At 31.8% G+C, this 22,556-nt stretch overlaps 1 protein-coding gene across 2 annotated transcripts in view; it reads right to left on the bottom strand.

Annotated features, from left to right (window-relative positions):
* LOC118194135 (ionotropic receptor coreceptor Ir25a-like) overlaps positions 1 to 22,556 on the bottom strand; it is an 89,350-nt gene that overhangs the window by 40,280 nt on the left and 26,514 nt on the right. For both annotated transcript variants that reach the window (XM_085808298.1, XM_035365317.2), the window contains exons 3-4: positions 4,669 to 4,809; positions 410 to 712 (exon numbers count right to left, since the gene is read on the bottom strand). In XM_085808298.1, coding sequence (XP_085664424.1) covers positions 410 to 712; positions 4,669 to 4,809 — 444 coding nt within the window. The remainder of the gene's footprint in view (positions 1 to 409; positions 713 to 4,668; positions 4,810 to 22,556) is intronic.

Here is a 22,556-nt window from a genome sequence, read left to right as displayed (position 1 = left end):
AAAAAATACTGCAATTAACGTAAACTCTTATTAAGTACGTTATTGAATTATTGTACTCTTATAAATAATTTTTTTTTCAAATTCGAAATAAAATAAAATACACATCTTTTATATATCTTAGATTTCTATGTTTTTCGATGTAAACCCGTATGAAAATTTTTGCATTTACATATGTTCATTTTATATATGCTGATGCTATCTTCTCTAATCGTTTTTAATTTCCACTTTTCACTTTTTTACATAAAATTACTCAAATAGAACGTTTCCTAAAAAATTTAAAACATCTTTATCCTAGCTTGATTTTTTTGTTAATTCAATAACAATTTTCGGATTTTTTGTTTGACTGAAATGAAGAACCATTAAGTATATAAGTAAATGTATTAGTATCTTTTACACGTATAGCGCTTACCCATGTCTTCGTGGAAGAGTACACCAGTAGTGGTCATGTTCTGATGAGTAGCGATATCTCTAACTACTTGGGTAATAATATACCCCGGAGGCGATATTTGTATTAAGTACTGTTTCTCAATTTCACTCATATTCTCCCACTCTGCAATTCCTTTCATTTTGCCATATGTCGCACTCACTGTTGGTATGCCTAGTTTCCGTGTCACTTTCTTCACCAAGGGACCAGCACGGTTACCGATGGCTCTGGGTCTTCGGGTCGTGTCAATTAAGATTGCAGGTTTAGGCGTTGCGATCCTTTCGCAGACTAAAAATAGAAAAGATTCAAACATATATTTGAATCAACATCGTGAATTTCGGTCGCAAATATATTTAAACAAACTTTTGGAAAACATCGTTTACATTTAGGTATGACATGATAGCAAGGTTTACAATTATTGCTGCTTGTTCACTAAATCCCTTTGTGGAGCTACTTTGAGTTTTGTGGCGGGAATCATGAAAAATCAGCGAGCCTCCTCCAGGAATCAAACTCCGGATCTTTAGACACGTAATACCAATTACACTACGACAATACACAATGAGGATGGTAAGAATTTCTTACAATTCCGTAGTGCCTACTTAAAGGTGTCTCTGAAGGGAGGAGTTCCTAAATCCAGAAAACTAGCTGGTGTTGAATTATCGACCACACATTTTTAGAAGTCGGGCACCACTTGCAGAGCTTTTTCAGTTATTTATTTATTTTAAGGTTCTTTGGAGAGAGAAACGGGATAAATCAATCACCTACATCTTCGCCAGGATTTGATCCCCTGATCTTCCGATTGCCACCTGATTGTGCTATCAGTTACAACATGAGAACAGGTACTACGTAGCAGAAAATTCCGTACAACTTCCTGTTTTAAGTTCTTGTGTTTCATTTTGATTCTCAATATTTATTATTCAGAGGTAATTTATTCCTCTAAGGAGGCTTCATTGGCTGACTTCATAATTAAGACTCTTGTGTCATGAGGTTCATTTTCTCAGTATAATTTGCCAGAAAATATTAGCATAACAATTTAGATTAATTATTTTTTTCATAAACTTCAGAAATTAAAGCAAATGTGTAGAGGTTGGCGGATTATTTCAGGAGTTAATACAAACAAACGCAAAACATGAATCTTTATATATTTTCTCTGAAAAATTAAGACTTAGGCACTCTGGATTTCCATGAGTTGATACTCGTAATACAGGTCCTCTGAAATAACAACAATCGCATTCTTTTTTTAACGAAATTTTCCTCTATACTTCAATAAAATTAACCTTTGTAACGTTTAGAGTTGAAATACGTAAATACTTTTGAGGTAAGGATTCGAAATATTCGAATGGTGGAAAAACGAATTAGAATGATGCAATGTTTCGAGTTTTCAAAACTCGAATTTTCTGCAAGATTTGTAGAATATATGGATTTCATTGTCTCATCTTTGCGCCTTTTAAAATGACTTACATTTATCTATGAAACGCTTATTTCTAAGCAGTTATCCTTTACAAATATTTGTAGTAATCTTCAGAAAAATTAAAGGGGTCATAAACCTTTAAATGAACAAAACAATTGAAATCCTAATGCTTTTATATTAAAATTAAATTTCTTAGTGGCATTTTAAAATAAAATCTATGTTAAAATTTGCTCTAACCAAAGGTACAGTAAAAAGATGATTTTAGGCTTTCGCCAACTGAGCTTATTTTGTATATATTCGCACTTCAGCGAATACTTACATTTATTTTATAAAATTGTATATCATAGCCAAGTTCTTAAATAAATGCTTCTCTTTGTATCAACATGTTTCATACTTTAGATACCTTTCTGTTTAAAAAGTGGCTGAGAGAGAATACACAATTTTTTAAATGAAATGAAAATTTCAATTTCCCATATCGTATGATATCTATTAAATTATCATATATTATTCACATAGAAATAGGATCCATATAATGATAGTGCATAGGTACGCATGATTAGAAAAATTAACTTATTAGCATATGTATCTATATATTTATTAATTCAGAAAGAATACTGTGCTTATGAAATTTCAAGATAATTTAATTTTTCATCAGAATTTCAAGAAATTTTGTATAATTATCTATATCTGTATAAAATGGCCAATTAGTATTCTTCTGACGTTATAACCTTCAGAACTATAATTAAATTTAAAATCATATGAAAATTTCGACTAGCCACTTTTCATCGTCTCAGTTAAAATTATGATAATTATGTATATAATACGGTTTAAATGTACAGTTATGCCTATTTATAACCTTTGATTCAATAATATTTCTATAATATTTCATTAATACTAAGAAAGTTATATGCAGCTACAGCATTTGAAGGTAATTATGTCTTTAAGTTACTATTAATTAAAATTATAATTTTACTGTTTGTGTGCATAATATCTCTAAAACCACTGATTAGAATTTCAAGAAATTTTTACCATTGTAAAAATCCTTTTGGTACAAAATGTCGGACTTATTATTCTTCTCGAATAAAAGCTTTAGAAATTACTTTTACGTTAAAAAATAGTAGACTTTAAAGTATCAAAAATAAGTTTTTTGAAGAAAACATAATTCCATTCTTTTTAAAGTAAGTCATTTTAATTATGCATCATTTTTCTAATTTTAAAAAGAAATCAGCCAAAAATAGTCATTTGTTTTTCATAATTGCTGAGCACAATACACATTACAATATTATGTCGATGACGAAGAAAGTTAATTTTAATATCTTAATTTTAATATCTGGAAAACAAAATAAAAGTAGCAACTACTGTATCTGCCATCTTGAAATAAGTACATAAAATTCTCATAATAAATTAATTAGCTGTAAAGATACTGAGATTTAAAATGGGTTTTATATTTTGCATAATTTGACATTTTACTTGCACTAGACCCCTTAAAGTATTTTATAAATTTGGATGAAACGTAATTATGATGATTATGTAAGCAGTAGTCTTTAATTATATATTTATACTTATTTACAGGCTTCTTAAGCAATCGATGTATTTATCTATTTTTTATTAGTACTAACAAAGTAATATGTATTTACAGGATTTGAAGGTTGTTAATAATGGTCCCTTTAAGTTTCGATTTATCAAAACTATGATTTATTTCGGTTTGTATACATGATATCTCTAAAACAATTGGTTAGAATTTTAAGAAATTTTAGCCATTGCATAAATATAGTGATTGTTATTTTTAAATTTATATATACATTTCTTTGAAACTTTCCTTCCCTTTATTGAACAAAATCCTTCATTTTCTAGAGCTAAGTCGTTTCAATAAAAAGTTAATTCAATTTTCTATTTTAGCTAAAGCACAGAGAAAAGAATCAACAGTAATCACATTTGGATCCTACATATATCTTCTTTAAAGAATTTTCAGAAGTAGTCATAACCTGTTTCAAAGCGATATTGCTAACTAAAAATTGTACATGTTTAAAATTATAAAATTTTATACTTACTAGTATCTCAAAATACTTGAGAAAACAATAAACTGAGCTGAAATGAAACGTTTGAATGATGATTTTCTTCTGAGTAAATAAAATACTGAATTTAATTTCATTAACTTCAGACGAAATATAATGGAGGCACAATTTATGAAAATGAGTAGTGAATGTATATGTTTATTAACTCATAATCTTATTATTTTGCCTGTACTATCACTTCTAGTATTCTCGTCAGCTCCCGCCAGGATGCAAATGCATACAAGAACGGAGTTCTTTAGCTTAGGAAATAGCTTTACAAAGAGATCATTGACCATCCCATTTTTATTTTCTCCCAGCTTCTAAATTGACTTGAATCAGCTATAGCTTTTGATAGCCGTGTTTGCCCGCATGATAATCGATGACCTGAGTTAAAACTTATAAGAGCAATTTAGTCTGTGAATTTTCACCTTTGTATTCTATTGCAACGGCCACAGAATTGTATTTTATTACAACGTTTATATTTTGTTGAAGTCGCAAGTAGCAGAGTCTTCTCCTGTTATACGAGCTGTGTAAACTGTTAGATTTTTCATGTTGCTTTACTGAAGAATTTAGTCTGAGAGATAAGTCTCCTGGTTGTATTTACGAAGTCAGTATCGGACATTTTAGATAGTTAGGTTCCGTACAAATGTAAGTTTTAATTTGATGTTACTGTAAACTGGAAAATAAGAGATAGATTTGCATTCTAAATTTTCTTATTAATTGGCTTGAAAAATACGTTGATTTGAAACTTTAAACAATTCTAAAGAATTTTAATTTACCTTCTGATTCTGTTAGCCCGTCTTCAATGATGACACCAAAGTACTGGAACTCCACATCAGGGAATTCTTCTTTGACAAACCACTCAAACATTCGATCGACGACTTGTTGTGCAATAGGATAATCCTTCTCAAACACAGCAACTAGGAATTATTAGACATATTTTTAAGTAAGCTAATTTAAATGCATGATTAAAAAATATAAAAAAAAGTTAAGGCAGACTGTGTATTTAATATTTAAAAATAATTTCTAAATTACTTGTAAAATATTATGGTTCAAGCTATTTTTATAAATATTTTAGGATACACCCTTATCTTGGAAACACCCTTATCTTGGAATTATATCAAAATGTAGAAAATACTTACCTGACTTTAATGCATGTATTTAAATTTTTATTTTTATTGCTAAAATATTAAAAAATATAAATTTCATTCCTCCTTAATTATTTTTTGATTTTTTTTTGTTTATATACCCTAAAATCATAAACAAATTAGTTCACTGAATGAACAGTCCCTAGTTTCATGCATGTATCCATCATAATTTGTTCATAAAGTTGTAGAGATTAGATTCAGATTCTTTAAAGTAGATTTCTATGTATTCTTATTATATGAGAAAGACGTGCAGTTGAAAGATTAAGAAAAAAAATTATAGCAAATTAGCAAAATCCTCCGTGCGTGCTGTCATGGTGTATGTGGTAACACCGTCCTGCTAGAAATTAGTTTTAATCTCAGTAAGAGTACAATCGAATTTTCGCGTTTTCTGCGTCGATAGGAAATATCTCTACTCTAGCTCTGGAGCTGAAATGTGGAGGAGATAATCTGTCCCCACTTGTATTTAAGCTATGTGACTCTCGTGCTGCTGCCCAGTTACGCTTTAAATAAGTGCAAAGAGAACTGTTGTATTTCCGTGGGTCTACGTTTTGTGGTGCGAGTGGTAATAATCCAACTAGCAGCTGGAAGACCCGTGTTTCGAAGCTAGGCGACATTAACTCGATTTTTCTTGTTTTCTGCTCAGAAACAAAATTTTCTTTACAACTTGTTTATACTCAAGATTTTTAAGCTCTTGCTTTATGAAATCAAAATTCAATTTCAGCACGGTCTGTACAGTAAACATAGGTGGAGAGGAAAATAATCCTTCAATGGACAGTCAACGTGTTTTGAAAATGATTCTTTTTAAATGTTTGAGAGTAACCATATCATTAACTTTGCTCTTATTTGTGACTTTATTAAATGAAGAACGGCATTTTTACTTCCCACCATCAAACATTGCAATAAGTGCTTGAAACAAGGAATAACTTCTTCTCTAAGTGCAAGAGAGGTGTGCACACTTATGGTGTTACCTATAAATAAGGGTGTTAATAAATAATGACACACTAGATAATTCAGTGACTGATGCAAATGATATGCTCAGTTTATTTTCAATATAATCTTTGTCCTCCTTAGTACACTTCTTACGCTATTGTATAATTTCCTGGTTGCATCTGAGAAAATAAATGTTCCGCCTACAGTCACAGAAAGGGAACATTTGCACTTGAACTGTGGCATAGCTCTCGTAAGTGAAATAAACAGCGTTTCGTTGCTAGGGGATGAGACCTCGATACTCCGTGAAATATAGTGAAATGAATTTGATTTATAACAGCAAATTTTCAGCTTTTTTCAGTTAAGCCAAAATTTGTGTAATGGAGGAGAAAATTGTCAATCACAGCGCAACACACGAAACCTTTATTGACATATGAAGCACTGTAGTTTTTGGTCTTCATGTTAAGCTTAGAAAAACGAAGAGATTGAGAATTTGTTTGTTTGTTTAATCAAATAGAACACGTGAGTCACTATTTCTTTAAGGGAGGGATGCTTCCGCGAATGATTTTCTAAAAGTCATTTTCTCGCATTCACGTTACACATGGGAAAACCTCGAAAACCAGCATTTTTCTTTAGAATTTCAAGCCCTTGGATAGGAAGAATGAACATTTTATTTTTAATTAATTAACTAGATTCTGTTCCTTTTAAAAATGAAAAATTTTTGTTAATTATACGCTACTTTTCAGCATTTTGCTTTTGAATTTTACCTTGGTTTTTACCACTGTGTCTTCTGTACTTAGCACTTCTCTAAAAATGTTTTACGTTGGTTATTGTTTTATCATAATATAACTTAGATAGATAATACGAGCTCGTAATTTAGCTAGATTTATTAGATGTAGCAAATTTATGCATATTTTCAATTTTATTTTTCTGGTAGTTTTGGTTTTTCACAATAGCGTATCTTACTAATTCCTCGACCAATTCTATCTCTTTGGTATTCCAAATTACTATTTTAAGTTACTTAAATTTCTGAATTTCATTAAAATTTCTTATAAGGATTTTTTACTTTGTTTCAAAATTAAGTTATTTGTCTTCTCCAAATAATAACTCATTTTACTGAATATTTAGTCTATAAGTTTTGTAAACTGTAAAATACGTATTTCTTTCGGTTCGCGTCTGAGCAGACCATACGTAGATGAATACGCCTTTTGAAAATTTTTAAAAATTTTCTTTCAATTTTTTGGAATTTTAATGTCTGAATAAAAACATCGATTAGTTTTCAAGTGATTCAAAATTCTTTAAAGTTTTTAAAATTTTAACATCTGAATAAAAACATCGATTAATTTTCAAGTAATTCATAATTCTTGCAGTTTATTTAGATAACATTCAGAAACGTGGCTCTGATAATACTTCTTTCAGCTTCTACTTCAAAAATACCAATGAATAGACTTTGCGTTAGGTTGCTAGACAAGCTTGGCATATATATATCCTAGCTTATTCTTTTGTAAATGAATTAATTAACTTTGCAACATTTTGCGACACATTTATAGCATTTAATTAAATATTCCGAAATTTTTATCGCTTTATATATTAGAAACTGTGTGTGTGTGTGTGTGTGTGTGTGATTATGGCAAAGCCTCGAGGGCTATCTGCCTAAGAGGAGGGATGCCTTCGTGGAGGACTTTCTAAGGGAAACTGGTATATATTAGAAACACATTAACTTGAATTATGCAGTGCAATGGGCGCAATCTGCGTACACGTCCCTCATCACATTTGCGTCTTTCTTTACATTTTTGCGATAAAGCAATTGATGAATGAGAGCTCAATGGCGACATGTTGACAGGCCAGCAAATGAAAGCAGAAATACGAGTATACAAACTTGGTTCAGAATGACTGAGTTTTGGTTAAACTTTATTTTGATCGGTGAATTTTAAGTTTAGGTTCCTAAATTTGAAATTATTTTTGGATTACAGGTTACATAAGTATCCACATGATTAGTGTTTTCCAAGAATCATTTAACATACAGATGAAGATTAACTTTGAAACGACACAGTTCAGAGCAATTTATTATAAGCAGTTGCTATTTTTAGGACAGAAAGGGAAAATATTCAAATAAAAATGGTAAGCTAAGGGGATATTGCAAATTAAAGCTAGAATTTTGATTTTCATATTCTCTTTCCCCTTCAAAAAGAAAAGACTTAGCGACAGAAAGGGCTCTTCAGCGAAAAAGCGTTAGAGTAGTAAAAAGCGGAGAGAAATATAATATAGAAAATATAAGTCCTAGAAATTTAAACTAATTAATGATTTGTAAATAATGTGAAATAATTTTGAACATTATATATTTGAAAATTAACTAAATTTGCTTAGAACTATTACAATTTATTTCAATATTCAGTCTAATTGAAAAATTCTTCTTTTTGCCAAATATAAAATGTCCAAATGAAGATGAGGGTTTCTCAAGGAAGGTCCATCAAGCTATTTTTAAAGAATACCAAAAATAAACTTTTGCATACCCATGACTTATCTTGGTACATTATAACAAATTATGAAAAGTTACAGTATTTCGATTTTCATATTTATAATTAACATTTTAACTTTATACCATATAATATTCTATTAAACGTATGATTACATTGTTATTGCATTTCATTTTTAATTACTAATTTTATACAAACTGAAGGCTCCAGAAATCTCTAAAGACAAACATTTCCGTATAAAAAACTGGACAAATCCTCTTTCACTGACTGATTGGTCATTTCACTGGTAGTTAAGGAGTATTCCAGCAGTCACTTAAAAAGGTCTTCTTTCCTTCTGTATGGAAGCTGGCCCTTTGAGAACTAAAAAACTTTTATAAAACACCCCTAAATAATAATAATAAAAATATCGAGTTCATTTTCGAAAACGGTAGCCCTCACCTTTTCTTATATGATAGGGCAAAAGAAACAATTATTCAGAGACAAGAAGTGAATCGCGTAATTCTGAACAAATATTCGCCTCCAATATACTATATTGTTTACATTTAAACTTTCGCTATAATAATTATTATATCAGTCACCAAAACATTTCCTTAACAGCAGTTTATACTAAAAATCCTGATATCTAGTAATTGTTTTGAGCGGTGTATTTTCAAACTCTCAACAGATGTAAAGCGAATTATCGCTGCGTCTGAAATTAACTACAAAGTCTTGAATAGGTTTTAGAATAATCTCTTTATTTAAACACAACTTTGAATATAAATGTACCTCTTCTGCTTACACTACCAGTCATCACGTTTGGCGATGTAACTAAAATAACGAGTAAATTAAAATTAAAACAAAGGCTAGTAGTCAACGACTACACAACTTAACTGAAAGCCAAGCTGGCTCAAAACTCTAACCGACTTAAAAATTTTAATTTCTGCAGGAAATAAAGCAAAGCCGAAAAATTAGAACTTATTAGAAATGGCAGAACTAAAGTAAACGTGGTCTCGAGAAGCAGAAGCGCGCTCTGACTTACAATCCAAAAATCTCAGCTTAAATACTCTCTAACTCAGTTACGTTTCTGTAGAGCAAACGGAGAAAAGTTATAATAAAGGTTGAAATTATAAATAACTAGTTTAAATAATAAATACTATCGAGTTATTTTCACAATTTGACAGGTATTATTTATACTTTCTGATTTGCAATACTTATTTTCACATTCTTCTGCCACTTATGTACACACTTAAAATGCTTATATTTCACTTGGAACACTTATTTACATCAGTCTGACAATTACATTATTTTAGAAAAGATAAATAAAACTTGAAAAGTCTTCGAGATTCTAAGCTTTTCAATCAGCTTTACATATTTACCAAATTGAAGTACCCCACCGAGGTTGAGGTTATGTGTTTCGTTGTGATTCGATTACTTGCCTGTTAAGCCAATCTTGGTGTATCCTTGAACATTTTAAAGCCTTATGCAGAAAGCCTTATACCACCTTTGACGGCATAATAATACGTCAGTGTCTAGCAGTGAAGTTCTGCTTTCGCTACATGTGGACATAAACGATCCTTGATCACAACACAAGTCTGTAGGAAGTTCAAATTCTCAAATTCTGTCTCAAATTCATCATTTCTCTCTCTCACACCCACGGGTGCTAGAACTATTATCACTGAGATTCTTTAATTCGGAAATCCTTGTGTATCCAATTACCCTGTGTTTGGTCCCCTTAGGAATGATCCGGTACGATATTGATTTAAGTGACTACCATGATAAAGAAACGGTGCATTACTAGTTGCAAACAGTTGAAGGAGTATGGGTGGAATTCTGTAATTTAGGAGCATTACTATAGTTTAATTATAAATTTGTTGAAATTACTTAGGACAGATCTAAAGCCAGAACGAGCTTTGCTTTCCGGAAGGCCGCGTGTGTAACCATAATCCTTCCTTTACTCATGTCCTGTATTAATTTTAAACTGCGTTTTAGGCAGAGAAGTGCAATTGTTTTTCATTAGAATATTCCATATAAGAGAAAGTGATTATTTTTAAAAATGTAAATAAATAATTTTAAAAAACCTGGAATTCTTTATTTGTGAAGCGAAGAGAAGCAGTAGTGACTATTTATGGGATGGAGGAAATTGTAAAAAAACTAGTTTACCTATAAATGAGTTTTGGTATTAAATAAGAGCTCGCAAATTACATCTGGATATAATTTGAGTTACTGAGCTCGCATGGGACTCAGCAAAAAGTTGATATATTGCAATAATGACACTGAGAGCTTCAAATTATTTCTGTATCATAGAGTTGCTTGCATGTGGTTATTAGAGAAAAACCTCTTTTACTTGATCATTTTTGTTTTAAGTAAGTGCAGATGCTGTTTATTTCATATCCATTTGCTTTCTCTATAAATCCGGAATGGCACGCCAACTTGTTTGCTAACATGAGAAGAGATATATATGATAGCAATAAATACGGATAGACTTGATGTAAAGCCAAATGAAATTCGAGGAAAGCTATCAGTAATGAGAGTGGTGCATAAAACAATCGAAAACCAATACGAAAATTCTTACCTTATTTTCGTTTCCGTGGAAACTAAAACAAAAATCTGCCATAATTTAGTTGTGTTTATAGTCTCCAACAATCAGTAATCACATGAACGCAATATAAATTAGTCAAAACTTCGGAACTTCTTTTCTAAAATAAGGATCAATAATTTCGCATAGTAGCTTGTAGAAGAGGATATAATTTGGTGCAAAACTTCCGCAAAATGCTTTTATTGAAACCTATCAATATCACTCCCATTTTTTTTTGCAATCAATCTTTTCATTCTTAAATATATTGAAAATATAATCTTACAGTGAAATGGTTTTCGGAAGGGGGGAGACCCACAGAAATTCAAACATACAATAAAAATGTCTCCACTTTTTAAAGAAAAATCTTCATACTTATAAGAGATGTGTAGTTCATATTATAAGAAAATGAAGTATTTATACACATTTTTTAAATAAAATATTGCAATAGTAGAGAAAAATTATAATTATTGCAATAGTATGAGAAAAATTATAATGTTATTTATTAACATAGTCAAGCAATACTATTTAGCCAAGCTGAAGACAGGTTACCTATATAAACAAGTAAGTTTATTCTATTTATAAGCACATTATAAGTATTATTCGTACATACAGTGTGTTTCAAAAAGAAGAACAAAAATGGCTTAAAAACTGTCATTTATCATTATGCAGATCATATTACATTTTATCTGCAAAATGTTGCGATAGTATGATAAAAATTATTGTATTATTTAGTAACATAATCATGAAACATTATTTAGCCAAGCTGAAGACTTATTTAAACAGGTAAGTTTATTCTTTTATTTATACGTTATAAGTATATATTATAATTACTTGTACATACAGTGCGTTTCAAAAAGAAGAAGAAAACTGGCTTTAAAACTGTTATTTACCACTATGCGGATCATATTACATTTTATCTGACAGGGAGATAAACATTTTTTGTGACATACATGCTAAGTTTTTAGACACTTTACAGCCGCTTTACAGTTGCGGGAATAAACTGCTACAACAGTTTATTGAAGTTCTTATAATATGTTAGATGGAGTTGCATGAGCATCGTACCTCTCATTAACATCCTCAGAGAAAAGACCAAACGTGCACACGTCCGTGTAGCGCACTTCTAGCGATCTAGTGGCGAAGTGGGGTTGGTTTATTAAGATTACGGTAAATACTAGGGCTATCTGCCTAAGGAAAGGAACGTCTCTGTGAAGGACTTTCTAAGGGAAACTGCCTCGTATACACGTTACGCATGGCGAAAACAAGGAAAACACCCATGCAGCCAGTCCGTTCGCCTGAAATCGAACTCAGGTCGAAACTGCTAGGGTTAAGCGAATTTATCGCTCGGCCGCTGGTGGACCTTCTAGTGGAATAAATGTTGCGCTCGTCTTCAACATCTAAATTATTTCATACGTATGTCTAAGATAAAGATTATGCAAAATAAAATCCTAACTTTAATATTTAATAGGCAATTAAATCTCTTAGTTTGGTTATTTTTGCTTTATATCCTAAAAATGCTTACAATAAATCCCTCTAAAAAAGCAATTCTCAACCGGTGGTACGCCAGGGAAAAATAGGTGGTACGCAAAGAAACAAAGTATTCTTAACTATTAAATTCAAAAATCTCGTGAAGAAAAGAAGGTTTGATAGAAATTTCCGGTGATCGAACGCTAACTGAAGATTTCAAAAACAAGATACTTGTTAATTTTTGGCTGAGGCGAAAAAAAAATGTAAAGGCATTTCAGATAATTCTATTAAAGTTCTATTGCCTTTTTACACAATCTATTTGTGTAAACGAGGATTTACTTCCATGTTATTATTTGAAAAATAAATAAAAACGAATATTAAAAGTGGATCCTAATTTATGATTAAAACTAAGTGAAATAAGACCAGGCATAAAAAAAATTGATCTTCCTTAAACAGGCCCAAATTTCACACTAAATCTTAGAATTAAAGTATTATAACTTAAATTTTGATAATTAAAATGGTAACCAATTTTCAATCTAATATTTTTATGTGTTCATATTTAATACAAATAGCTAGTAGGTTGTGAAAATAGCAAAATATTTTTTAAATTTTTCATTGAGAAATTGAAAAATAACCATTGTAAAATGTAATGTGGTACTGAAGTTTTTAATTTCTTTAGATGATATGCGTTAGTCAAAAGTTTGAAAACCGCTGCTCTAAATTGTTTCATTTAAAAATTAGACCTTATCATGTTGCTCTTACGTAACGACAATGATGCGGGAACTTACGTAATAAATCTAAAATTTGCGAACTAAAACCTTAATTAGGAATAATAGACAATTAGCGGACAGCTTAGCCAGACCGTTTAACTTTACCTTTATGAAACCATAAAGGTTGATTACAGTAATCCATGACAATCATAAATGTCATGGTTCAGGCATTCCTTCATAATAAATATCACCTTATAAATTTATATAATATCACCTTATATTTATATTAATGATTTTTTATTATAAATGACCAATTTATGCTCATAAACACAAATTCAACAAGTATGAATAACAAAATAATAATAATAATAATAATAATAAATAATAATAAATTTAATTTTCATTTTTACTGAAGCCTGAGAAATAATCCGTGATTTTTTGCTGACATGATGCAGATTGCAGGAGAAATTTGTCCAATAGTTGAAACGATTTCATGACTCTCGGTTGTACACTTTGTATGACAAACACTGCTTTGACACCCATTTTTGTGAAATGTGATGCGTGCTTTTGTATCTTAACTCTGTTATCGGAAATAGGAAAAAAATTGCGAAATTATAATCATATGTGAAATTGTGTGTGATAATCATTGCGAAATAATTCAAGAAATGTGGCATTTGGTTTCATTCATTAAGTAAATTTTGACAGTGAGTTATAAATGATATATTTTTTAAATCTATAATGTTACGTAGTTTAGAGATACGAACTTTTATTCAATCGCGGTTATCAAGAGAAAATCTGCTAGTCATTACCTACACTTGAATGAAAAAATGTATATTGAGATGCCCTGTATTTCGATGTTTTCCTCTCCCAGTTGTGTAATGTTAACTTATGATTTATACTGCAGTCAAGGCAGACAAATAATACCTACAGTTTCGAAATATATAGTATAGCAACAACAGCTCTAGAACTATATGAACATGGGATAATTATTTTCACAACATGTAGGATAGCAGCTTAGAACATTATTTAAAAAGCCATTATCATGAGGTTGATCTTAAACGGATCAAGTATGTAAAATGGTTTTGCATACATGGTTTCATACGACGGCTATTTAAAAGGACTGGCTCTGATCAAAATAAAAAAAATTAAATTAATATCTTTTATTCAAACTTAAGGAATTTATTATATGTTCCCTGAGTTTAATGCATATATTTTTTATTATATTATGAGTTTTTATAACTGACATTAAATAGTTCGCCAGTATTTCTACAGTTTCAGCAGGAACTGATTAAAAGTACGAAAGTTTAACTTTTATGTCATAATATCATGTAAAATTTCGCACAGTTTTAATTGATTTATGAAGCATTTGATTGACATATTATGAAGTATGTCATAAAGCTATAAAGCATTTGATGAATCTTTAAGGAATGTACATTTTATTTGTTAAGGTGGTTGTTAAACCTCTTTTTTGCAGCACCTTTAGTATTCTTTAATTATGGGTATTGAATTTTTCTGTAGGATCTACTTGTCATTCCATGATTAATACTTTCGCGAATGCATTGGGTTTATCGAATTAAAGAATCTGACAAAATTTTAGGAGTTATTGCGTAATATGCTTAAAATGCGGAGTTGCCTATAAACTTAAATAATTCTAGTTTTATTATCACTTAAACATATAATATCTAGTATTATTTGTGAACTTCATTTTTCGTTTTTAAGTACTGGTGATTGATTTATTAAATCTTAATAATTCCTTGTATGGTGTCATAATGGATCTGTACTATGGAATTCACTTAACGGTTATATGGGAGTAAGCATCATTTAAATTTAACGGTTATATGATAGTAAGCATCATTTAGATTTAAAGGTTATATGGGAGTAAGCATCTCTGTAATTAGAAAACATTATGTAGTGTTATATTATGTGATTTGTGTGTTTTATACGGACTTTTCACTGGGCTGACAGAAAGTATTTTAGGTTGAATTTAACTGCGCAAATCTTGAATTGCGCTGAAACGCAATGAAATGAAAGGAATTATTATAGAAAAAGTATATTCAGATTTAAATGCCAAGGCTAAAGATGAATAAATTTAAATAACAAGGTACTAGATAGCACTAACCTATTTAGTTTACTTTACAAAAATAAATTTTATTTATAGGTTTTAAGGTAGGTCACCAGATTATAAGTAATGAGATTTTTGATTAGTTCCAGTCCCAGCTAATCATATATTCACAACTTTTAAATTCACCATATCAAAATCGTTTGCATGACACGATGAGGTTTAATTGCATTGTCCAAGTCTGGTAAGTAAAACAAATGCTAAGTAGTTTTTTTTTCCAGTTCTGTCAATCACTTTTAGAAAGACCTCTCTTTCCTTTATCGGATCTGAGGTACCGAACCAATTACAATATAGTGGACCAATTTTTATGAAACCAGTTACATTTTGCATTAAGAAAAAGAGGCAGTTGAAATAAAAATTTCATAAACCATGTATGCTTGACAGGAAAAATAGAGAGAAGCATTTTCTATTAACTCAACGTGATAAAATAAGGGCTAAACTAATTTTTAAATGCTTTTGGTATCAGTGGGTGAAAGTAAAAATGTAAAAGAAAAAGAAAAAAGTAGGCGTTTCTCAGATATTGTGTCTGCGGCATCAAAAGACAGCCAATTTCGCTGCCAAGTAGCCATCCACTTGTCGCGCTGATATGCCAGTGAGAAACTAGTAGTATACCGCCCATATATGTTGTTCTGTTGTAGTGGCATGAGAAGAAAAATTGGAGCAAAATATAAATGCACGCAAGGCTCTTTCTAGTGCAATATAATTGCACGCAAGACTATGGCATTCAGCATGAAAGCGTGCAAAATGCAAGTCTGTCTTGGAAAATTTATATCTTACTATTGCATAACGATATGTAAAATTGTCAAACCTTCTTTTGATTTCTTTTTTAATAATGGAAATGTAACTTTCATGTTTTGTAAATAATGGCTTGAAAGACTTACCATGCGTTCCAAAATGTTTCTAGCTTAATAAGTTTCGTCTCTCTGCAGTACTTTGAGAATTAGATCATTCTTTATTATGGAATAAATTTTAAAACTAAATTTGAGTAACAGAAAATTGTGCTGACTTTGAATTTGTTTCTAAGCAATATATTTAGAAACACATCATATGTAAGTGATCTTAATGTCTCATTTAGAGCAATAAAAATAAATCCACATGATAGAAAACTTTATATTAAAATTTAATCTTTTACGGAGTAAATTTTAATGTAAATCTTACCGTTTGCAAGCAGGTGAATTTATAAAAATTATTTCCATTTTTTCATCCTTCCACTTCAGAAAATTTTCCAATCTCTTGCCCAATTCGTGATAGAAATTTTTACAATTAAAAAAGCTAAGTAATAACTTGCAAAAATGGAAACCGTATGTAATAACAATAATTTAAAATAAAATATTGTGCGAGCTACACGAAAAAGTTATTTATAATTAAATTTTAATTTATATGTAAGTACGCATATATAATGTAAAACGAGTTTAAAATATACACACTGAAACCTCCCTAAATCGATCACCCACTATTCTAAAATATTTTTGTCCTTTCTAAAGACAGCCACTTTAGAGGAGCAAGCAAACTCTCCAACAGAACTTCTTCACCTGTAGAAATAGAATTTATTTAGGTATTTCAAAAACGTCATTTTACTAGTCAGTGTCAATTTAAAGCTTTCCTTATCATTGACAATATCGAAATGCTGACTTTACGATTCGACGTCTTTTTGCTCTAGACATTTGCAATTTTATTTTCAGGCAATCTGTAAATTAATACAACTTTCCTTGAAACACTTTTTTACTCCATATTCATCCACGATTTTGTAGATGTATTAACAGTTTTATGACATTTTGACAAGTTTTAGTAATGGTTAGGTTTATTTTACTTTTTTCTGCGTGTTCCTTGTCTCGTCGCGATACTCATTCAGCTCAGACCAAACGTTTATGCAAATTTTATGGGCAAGTCGTATAATTTAAAACGATACTATAACCTGAATCGCAGGCTCTCAACAAAAAGAGAATTTATCTATGCATTATAAGGCCATTTCTGTGGTTTATTTGATTACGCTATGATTCTGAAGCCTGAGTCACAGCCTTAAAGGCAAACTCCACAAACTTCCCGAATCATCCCAGATGACAATTTGATCAGACCATTTGCTACTCATTCTCTTGTGGCTTTTCATCTGACTGGACGCACATACAATACAAGAGACAATGATCCTTACTTTCCTCACCGTTCGCGGAGATTCATCTGCTTGCTTGTCAAAGTCATGGGCCCTCTGAGGCTTAATTTTCCTATCCAGCTTATTAAGGTTCCCTCTGGGGCCACTAATTAACTTCATAATCCGTATCCGTATAACCGCAAGCTGCTTCGAACTTGTTCCGGAATACAGTTGTCTTGTTGCAGAAGACGCAAATAATAACCTAGTAGCGCTTAGAGTTACCGAAGTTTTGACACTGCTTATTATGGTTTGGTTTATTTGATTACAGTAAAACACGCTAGTGCTATCTGCCTAAGGGAATGGATGATTTCGTGGAGGACTTTAAAGAAAACTGGTAGCCACGTTACACATTGTGAAAACCATGAAAACGGCCTATAACGAACCCATTCTCGTAGAATCAAACACAAGCATAGCTTGTTAAGTACCAGAAAGTTAGCTAAATTTCTGTTCCATTCAAAGTGCGTTGTAGATTTTTGTTGAAAATCCCGTTTCAATTTTAGCACACCAGCAAGTAGCTGTTGCTGTCAGTTAACTAGTTTGCTTTTATTTTTACTCATGTTGCCATAAATCGTAGTTAACAGTGTTATATTTTTACTTTGAGTTTTATCTTGTCTTTTAGTAGTTAAGAAGTGCTGTATTATAACTCACCAATCTCTGGTATCAATTTCTATGATTAGCTGTTAGCTATGATTCCATATTTTCAAAGCTAGGTCCAATTTCAAAGCTAGGGCCTCAAATTCCAAACAGGCCGTCAACTAGGCTTGCTTTGCAGAATATGTAACCCTTCAGTAAAATAGGTGTGATTTTCTTGTTCACAAAAATTTCATTTTTGAACCATGTAAATAGTTACTCAAGATTCTAAGGAACATACCCTTGTTCTAAAAATGACATTTTAAAAATCTTATTTAGTTTTTTATCATTAATTATTTTTTTCAAAGTATCAATTTAGGAGGATACATTACACTGCTATGAGGAAACTGTGCTAAGATACGAATCCATTTTTTTTTGGATTAAAGTTACATTTGCCATCATTAGCTGTTGTGACTAATCTCACTTGCCTGATATCAGGACAAGCTCAAGAAATTAATAGCACAAGAGGGCAAATTGCGCCTTCGGAACCATACGGGTAACAGTACGATTTTGCTCAGTTCCGCCCCTAATTTTGAAGAAGAGCACTTCGGACGGACGGGTTGGAGGGCCTCCCAAGTCTCTTCCTCTACCAGCAACCTTTCGAGAGGACTTTCAACACATTCAGAGTGCCCCCATGCAGCACAGACACTATACGTTTACAAGTATCCATACCTTCTCCGAGATTCGAGCACGGGCCCTTCGGTACGGTAGTCAGAATCCCTAAACATTATCCTGGTTGGGCGGCACATCATATAGTAGTTATATTATTTAAAATATCAGATAGTAGCTGTATTACTTAAAATTATCTCGGAAAGGGCTAGTTATATCCTAAAAATAAAGGAAAAATACTCAAAAGGCATTTTTTAATATTAGATGTAAAACTATGTCATATGATTTAATTGATAAAATAAATAACGCATTTTTAAAATTAAACTCTAAGGTTTTATTTTAATTAACCCATTTGTCTTATTATTCTGGCTTTTCAATAAATGCTGCTTTCGCCAGTTTCCACCAGAAGGCATATTAGTTTAAAGCATAAATAATCTTATAGTTCCTAAGTTTCTGAGAGATCGTTTGGAAGAATTAGGCTGGCCGTTACTCTATTTTAGATTTTCTGCTGTCGCAAATTAACTTTCCGACCAGTTTCAGCTAATCGGGATTTCTTCACGAGCGCTTAGCTAGGAGTGAGACAAACTGCGAGACTGACGTTTTATTAAATAGTTTTCTTTATCCTTGTATTGGCTTGGACTACTTGCACGGTTTCGGCAGCTAGACGGGACGAAAAGTAGTACGGCAGTCTCCTGTGGTTACTTTGGTAATTTGGTAATTGAAGTTTACATCGTAATCGTATAAAATTGTTTAGAAGACTTTAAACTAACGTTTCTATAAAGTTTCGTTCAGTTGTGTTTTGATTTGTGTCCGACTATTAAAACACATCGTATTTTTCATGATTGCCACATAGGTGGGTGGAATACAAGGGCTACTTACAGTAACTGTCAAACCAGAAAAAGTACAAAAAGCATACTAGAAGGAAATAGGAAAAATAGTGGCTATAATTTTAATAAAGCGTATTTACAGCTTTTTTTATTAACATCGCAGTTTTGCTTTAACAGTTCCGGTGACAATGAATATCATCAGTTTGAAAATGGCGTCACAACTTAAGAACATGAAAGGATAGAAATGAATACAGAAGCTCTTTTTCTGATTTGTGAGTTCGACGTCAATGGCCATGCAGCGTTTGGTCGTGCCCTTGCTCTTGCGATGTCACAATGCATACACACCCCAGTATTGTTCTATAATGTCCCGGAACAAATATTATTTTCATATATACGCATGTGCGACATAAATAACTAATGGTTAACTAATGGTCTCTTAAGTGGCATTACATGGGAACTATCTTAAGCAAATTTCATGAAAGCAATGCTCTCATGGATGGTTTCCTAAGGGAGACTTACCGGCATTTACTGGTATTCTTTCATAATAGCTGTCATAAAGATGCCGGCGTATTTATGCAAATCAGCCAGTGCTCTCCAAGGAAAAAAATCTTCAAATGTGTTTGCACCCTTTTGAAGATCAGTTCTGAACTTGAAAAAAGCAACCTTAAAATGCAGCACCTTTATTCTAAACTGCCTCTATGCGAATAGAGTTTTCATTTGCTTTCTAAATCAGTGCAGGAAACTGTAACCTTACCAGCATGGTGGACGTACCGACATAAAGGTGTCGGCACCCTTATTAAGTTTGCTGTCTTCGTTTTGAAAACTCTTCATAAAGGAATCAAGCTTTACGCGAGACAACCCTTTTGAAGGTTTTCCTTTTTGTCAGTAGTACTGATGTCAGTAAGCTGATGCATTTACAGCAAAGCATCATTATAAAAATGGTCCATATTTACGTTAAACATGTGCAAAAACACAGAAACATTTACTTGTTGACCGAGTTTAGAACACAGATAGAACTACCAATGTTTAGTGATGTCTTATTCATACTTCTTCTCTGCCCATCAGCCATAATGTGTGTATGTATTTAACTGTAACTTGTACAGTCATTAGGATTTTTTTGAAGCAAAAGACGTAAAAAATATGCAATGCCCTTGCTGAGACTTCAGGATTTAAGCGATTAACTCTGGACCTCTCAAATACGCGTATAGCATGCTTCCAATTACGCTACGAAGACATGCGGAAGGGAGGTAAAAATACCTTATATACTTCCCCTTTTAAAGGATTATGGGGTTTAAGAGACCCAGCCGCTAAATGCTGGTGGTCACGAATTACCGTCCACCACCTTTTAATTCGGGTGCCACTTGTAGTGTCATTAAGTTTTATTTTTGAAGCAGACTATGTGAAAACGGGACTGGAACCTGGACCTCTCAAATACCTCCGAGTGTGCTACCGTTACACCACGAAGGTATGTTGAAAGGCAGGAAAAAATACTTTGTAACTTAACTAATTTCATATATCTATATTTTTTGCGCATTATTTGTGTTCCCTTTTTCCCAATGTGTTTTTCAATTTAATTCTTATTCTAAGTAAGGGTTGTTATAATAATAATAATATTGAAATAATTAATTACTAATTTTAATATTATTGAGCGAAGGTGAATGGTTGTAAATTTTAATTTAACTTTCAAAGCATTTGTCATTGACTGTGATTTGATGCGACTAATTTGCTTTAACTGTGATTTGATGCGACTAATTTGCTTTTGTTAACTTCACATTAGCAAAATTTAACACTTTTTGAAACATACTAAAATACGAGTATACGACCTCGCGTGTTCTGCGATCATCAGCCATCAACAAGATTACATATGCGTAAAAAGAAACATATTTCTACCTACCGAAAGTTGAACACCGATATTATTCAGAAAAAAGTGTTCTGAGTGTTATTTTATTTATTTGCAAAGGCACAGAACACGATGGCATACATCTGTCGTCAGTTAAAAATGCGTTTTCACATTTAACAAGTCTCTTTTCCATGATCAAGTGAGTCTCCAGCTGCCTACCGGTCATCGATTGCTGACTTAAACTTCAAAAGATCATTTGGCATGGAATGCATGAAGTCATAACATGTATTTGTATTGTGGTGTTTATAACGTTGCGCGCCTCTAACTAGCACGCAACCTAGAGGTGACTGTGAAAGCTTGTATAAACCACAGAGTCTTATAAAGGGTTTAAGTCCCTTTTTATTCAACGTACTAAATTACAATTGCGTCCTCTTGACGCTTACAAACGGTGCCAACTCGGCAGTCAAAATAAAAATAAGAACCTGAAAAGAAAGTAAAGACAATATTCTAACTACGAGGCTCTCTAAAATAACTAACTCACCGCGTTTTACAAAAGCCGCAGCTAATTCAGCGGACTTGAAGCTCACTGGAACAATTGCAACTACTTCCCGCCAAGCACATAGGCCGCAACGCGGGGTTCTTTAATTCTCTAAAGAATAACTCTCTCTCACCGAACTTGTTTCCTTCTATTTAAATCATACTACTTCCGCTGATAATTTGAATGCTTGCGCGTTCTACTCAAATTTACATATTCTGGCATTGGCAGTTCCAGGGGAAAGTAAGGATTGACAGGAAAGATAGTTTAAACTTAAAATAAATGTTAGTTAAAATAACTATAAACCCTACATTTGCCGCTGCCAGAATTTGGAAAACTTGGAAGCAGGTCCTACAAACGACCTGTTGTAAGTTTTTCTAATTCTGAACTAACTGGCGAAAGCCTCGTTTACACAAAAATAATCTTATGTAACAATTAAAATTCTGTTACTCTTTACAAAGGTTTCTTCTTACAGCAACTTTTCCTGGACTTCATCAATCAATCTTGGTCTTTCCTTCCAGCATCTGGAAGGAATAAGTATCAGTATCTTTCTACATACATTATAATTTACACTTTCTTGACACAATAAATTTTTGTTTTTAAACGATTCGTTTTTCTTAGTTATTGCTTACTTCACATTCATTCAATTTTTCAAGCATTAATTTAACTTTACCCTGGCTC

Source organism: Stegodyphus dumicola, chromosome X1 (assembly GCF_044657685.1).
Source record: "Stegodyphus dumicola isolate Sdum_Otavi_A_Nest chromosome X1, ASM4465768v1".
Taxonomy (NCBI): domain Eukaryota; kingdom Metazoa; phylum Arthropoda; class Arachnida; order Araneae; family Eresidae; genus Stegodyphus; species Stegodyphus dumicola.
Note: the sequence above shows the minus strand (reverse complement) of the source record. Positions and strands in the feature narration are given on the sequence as shown.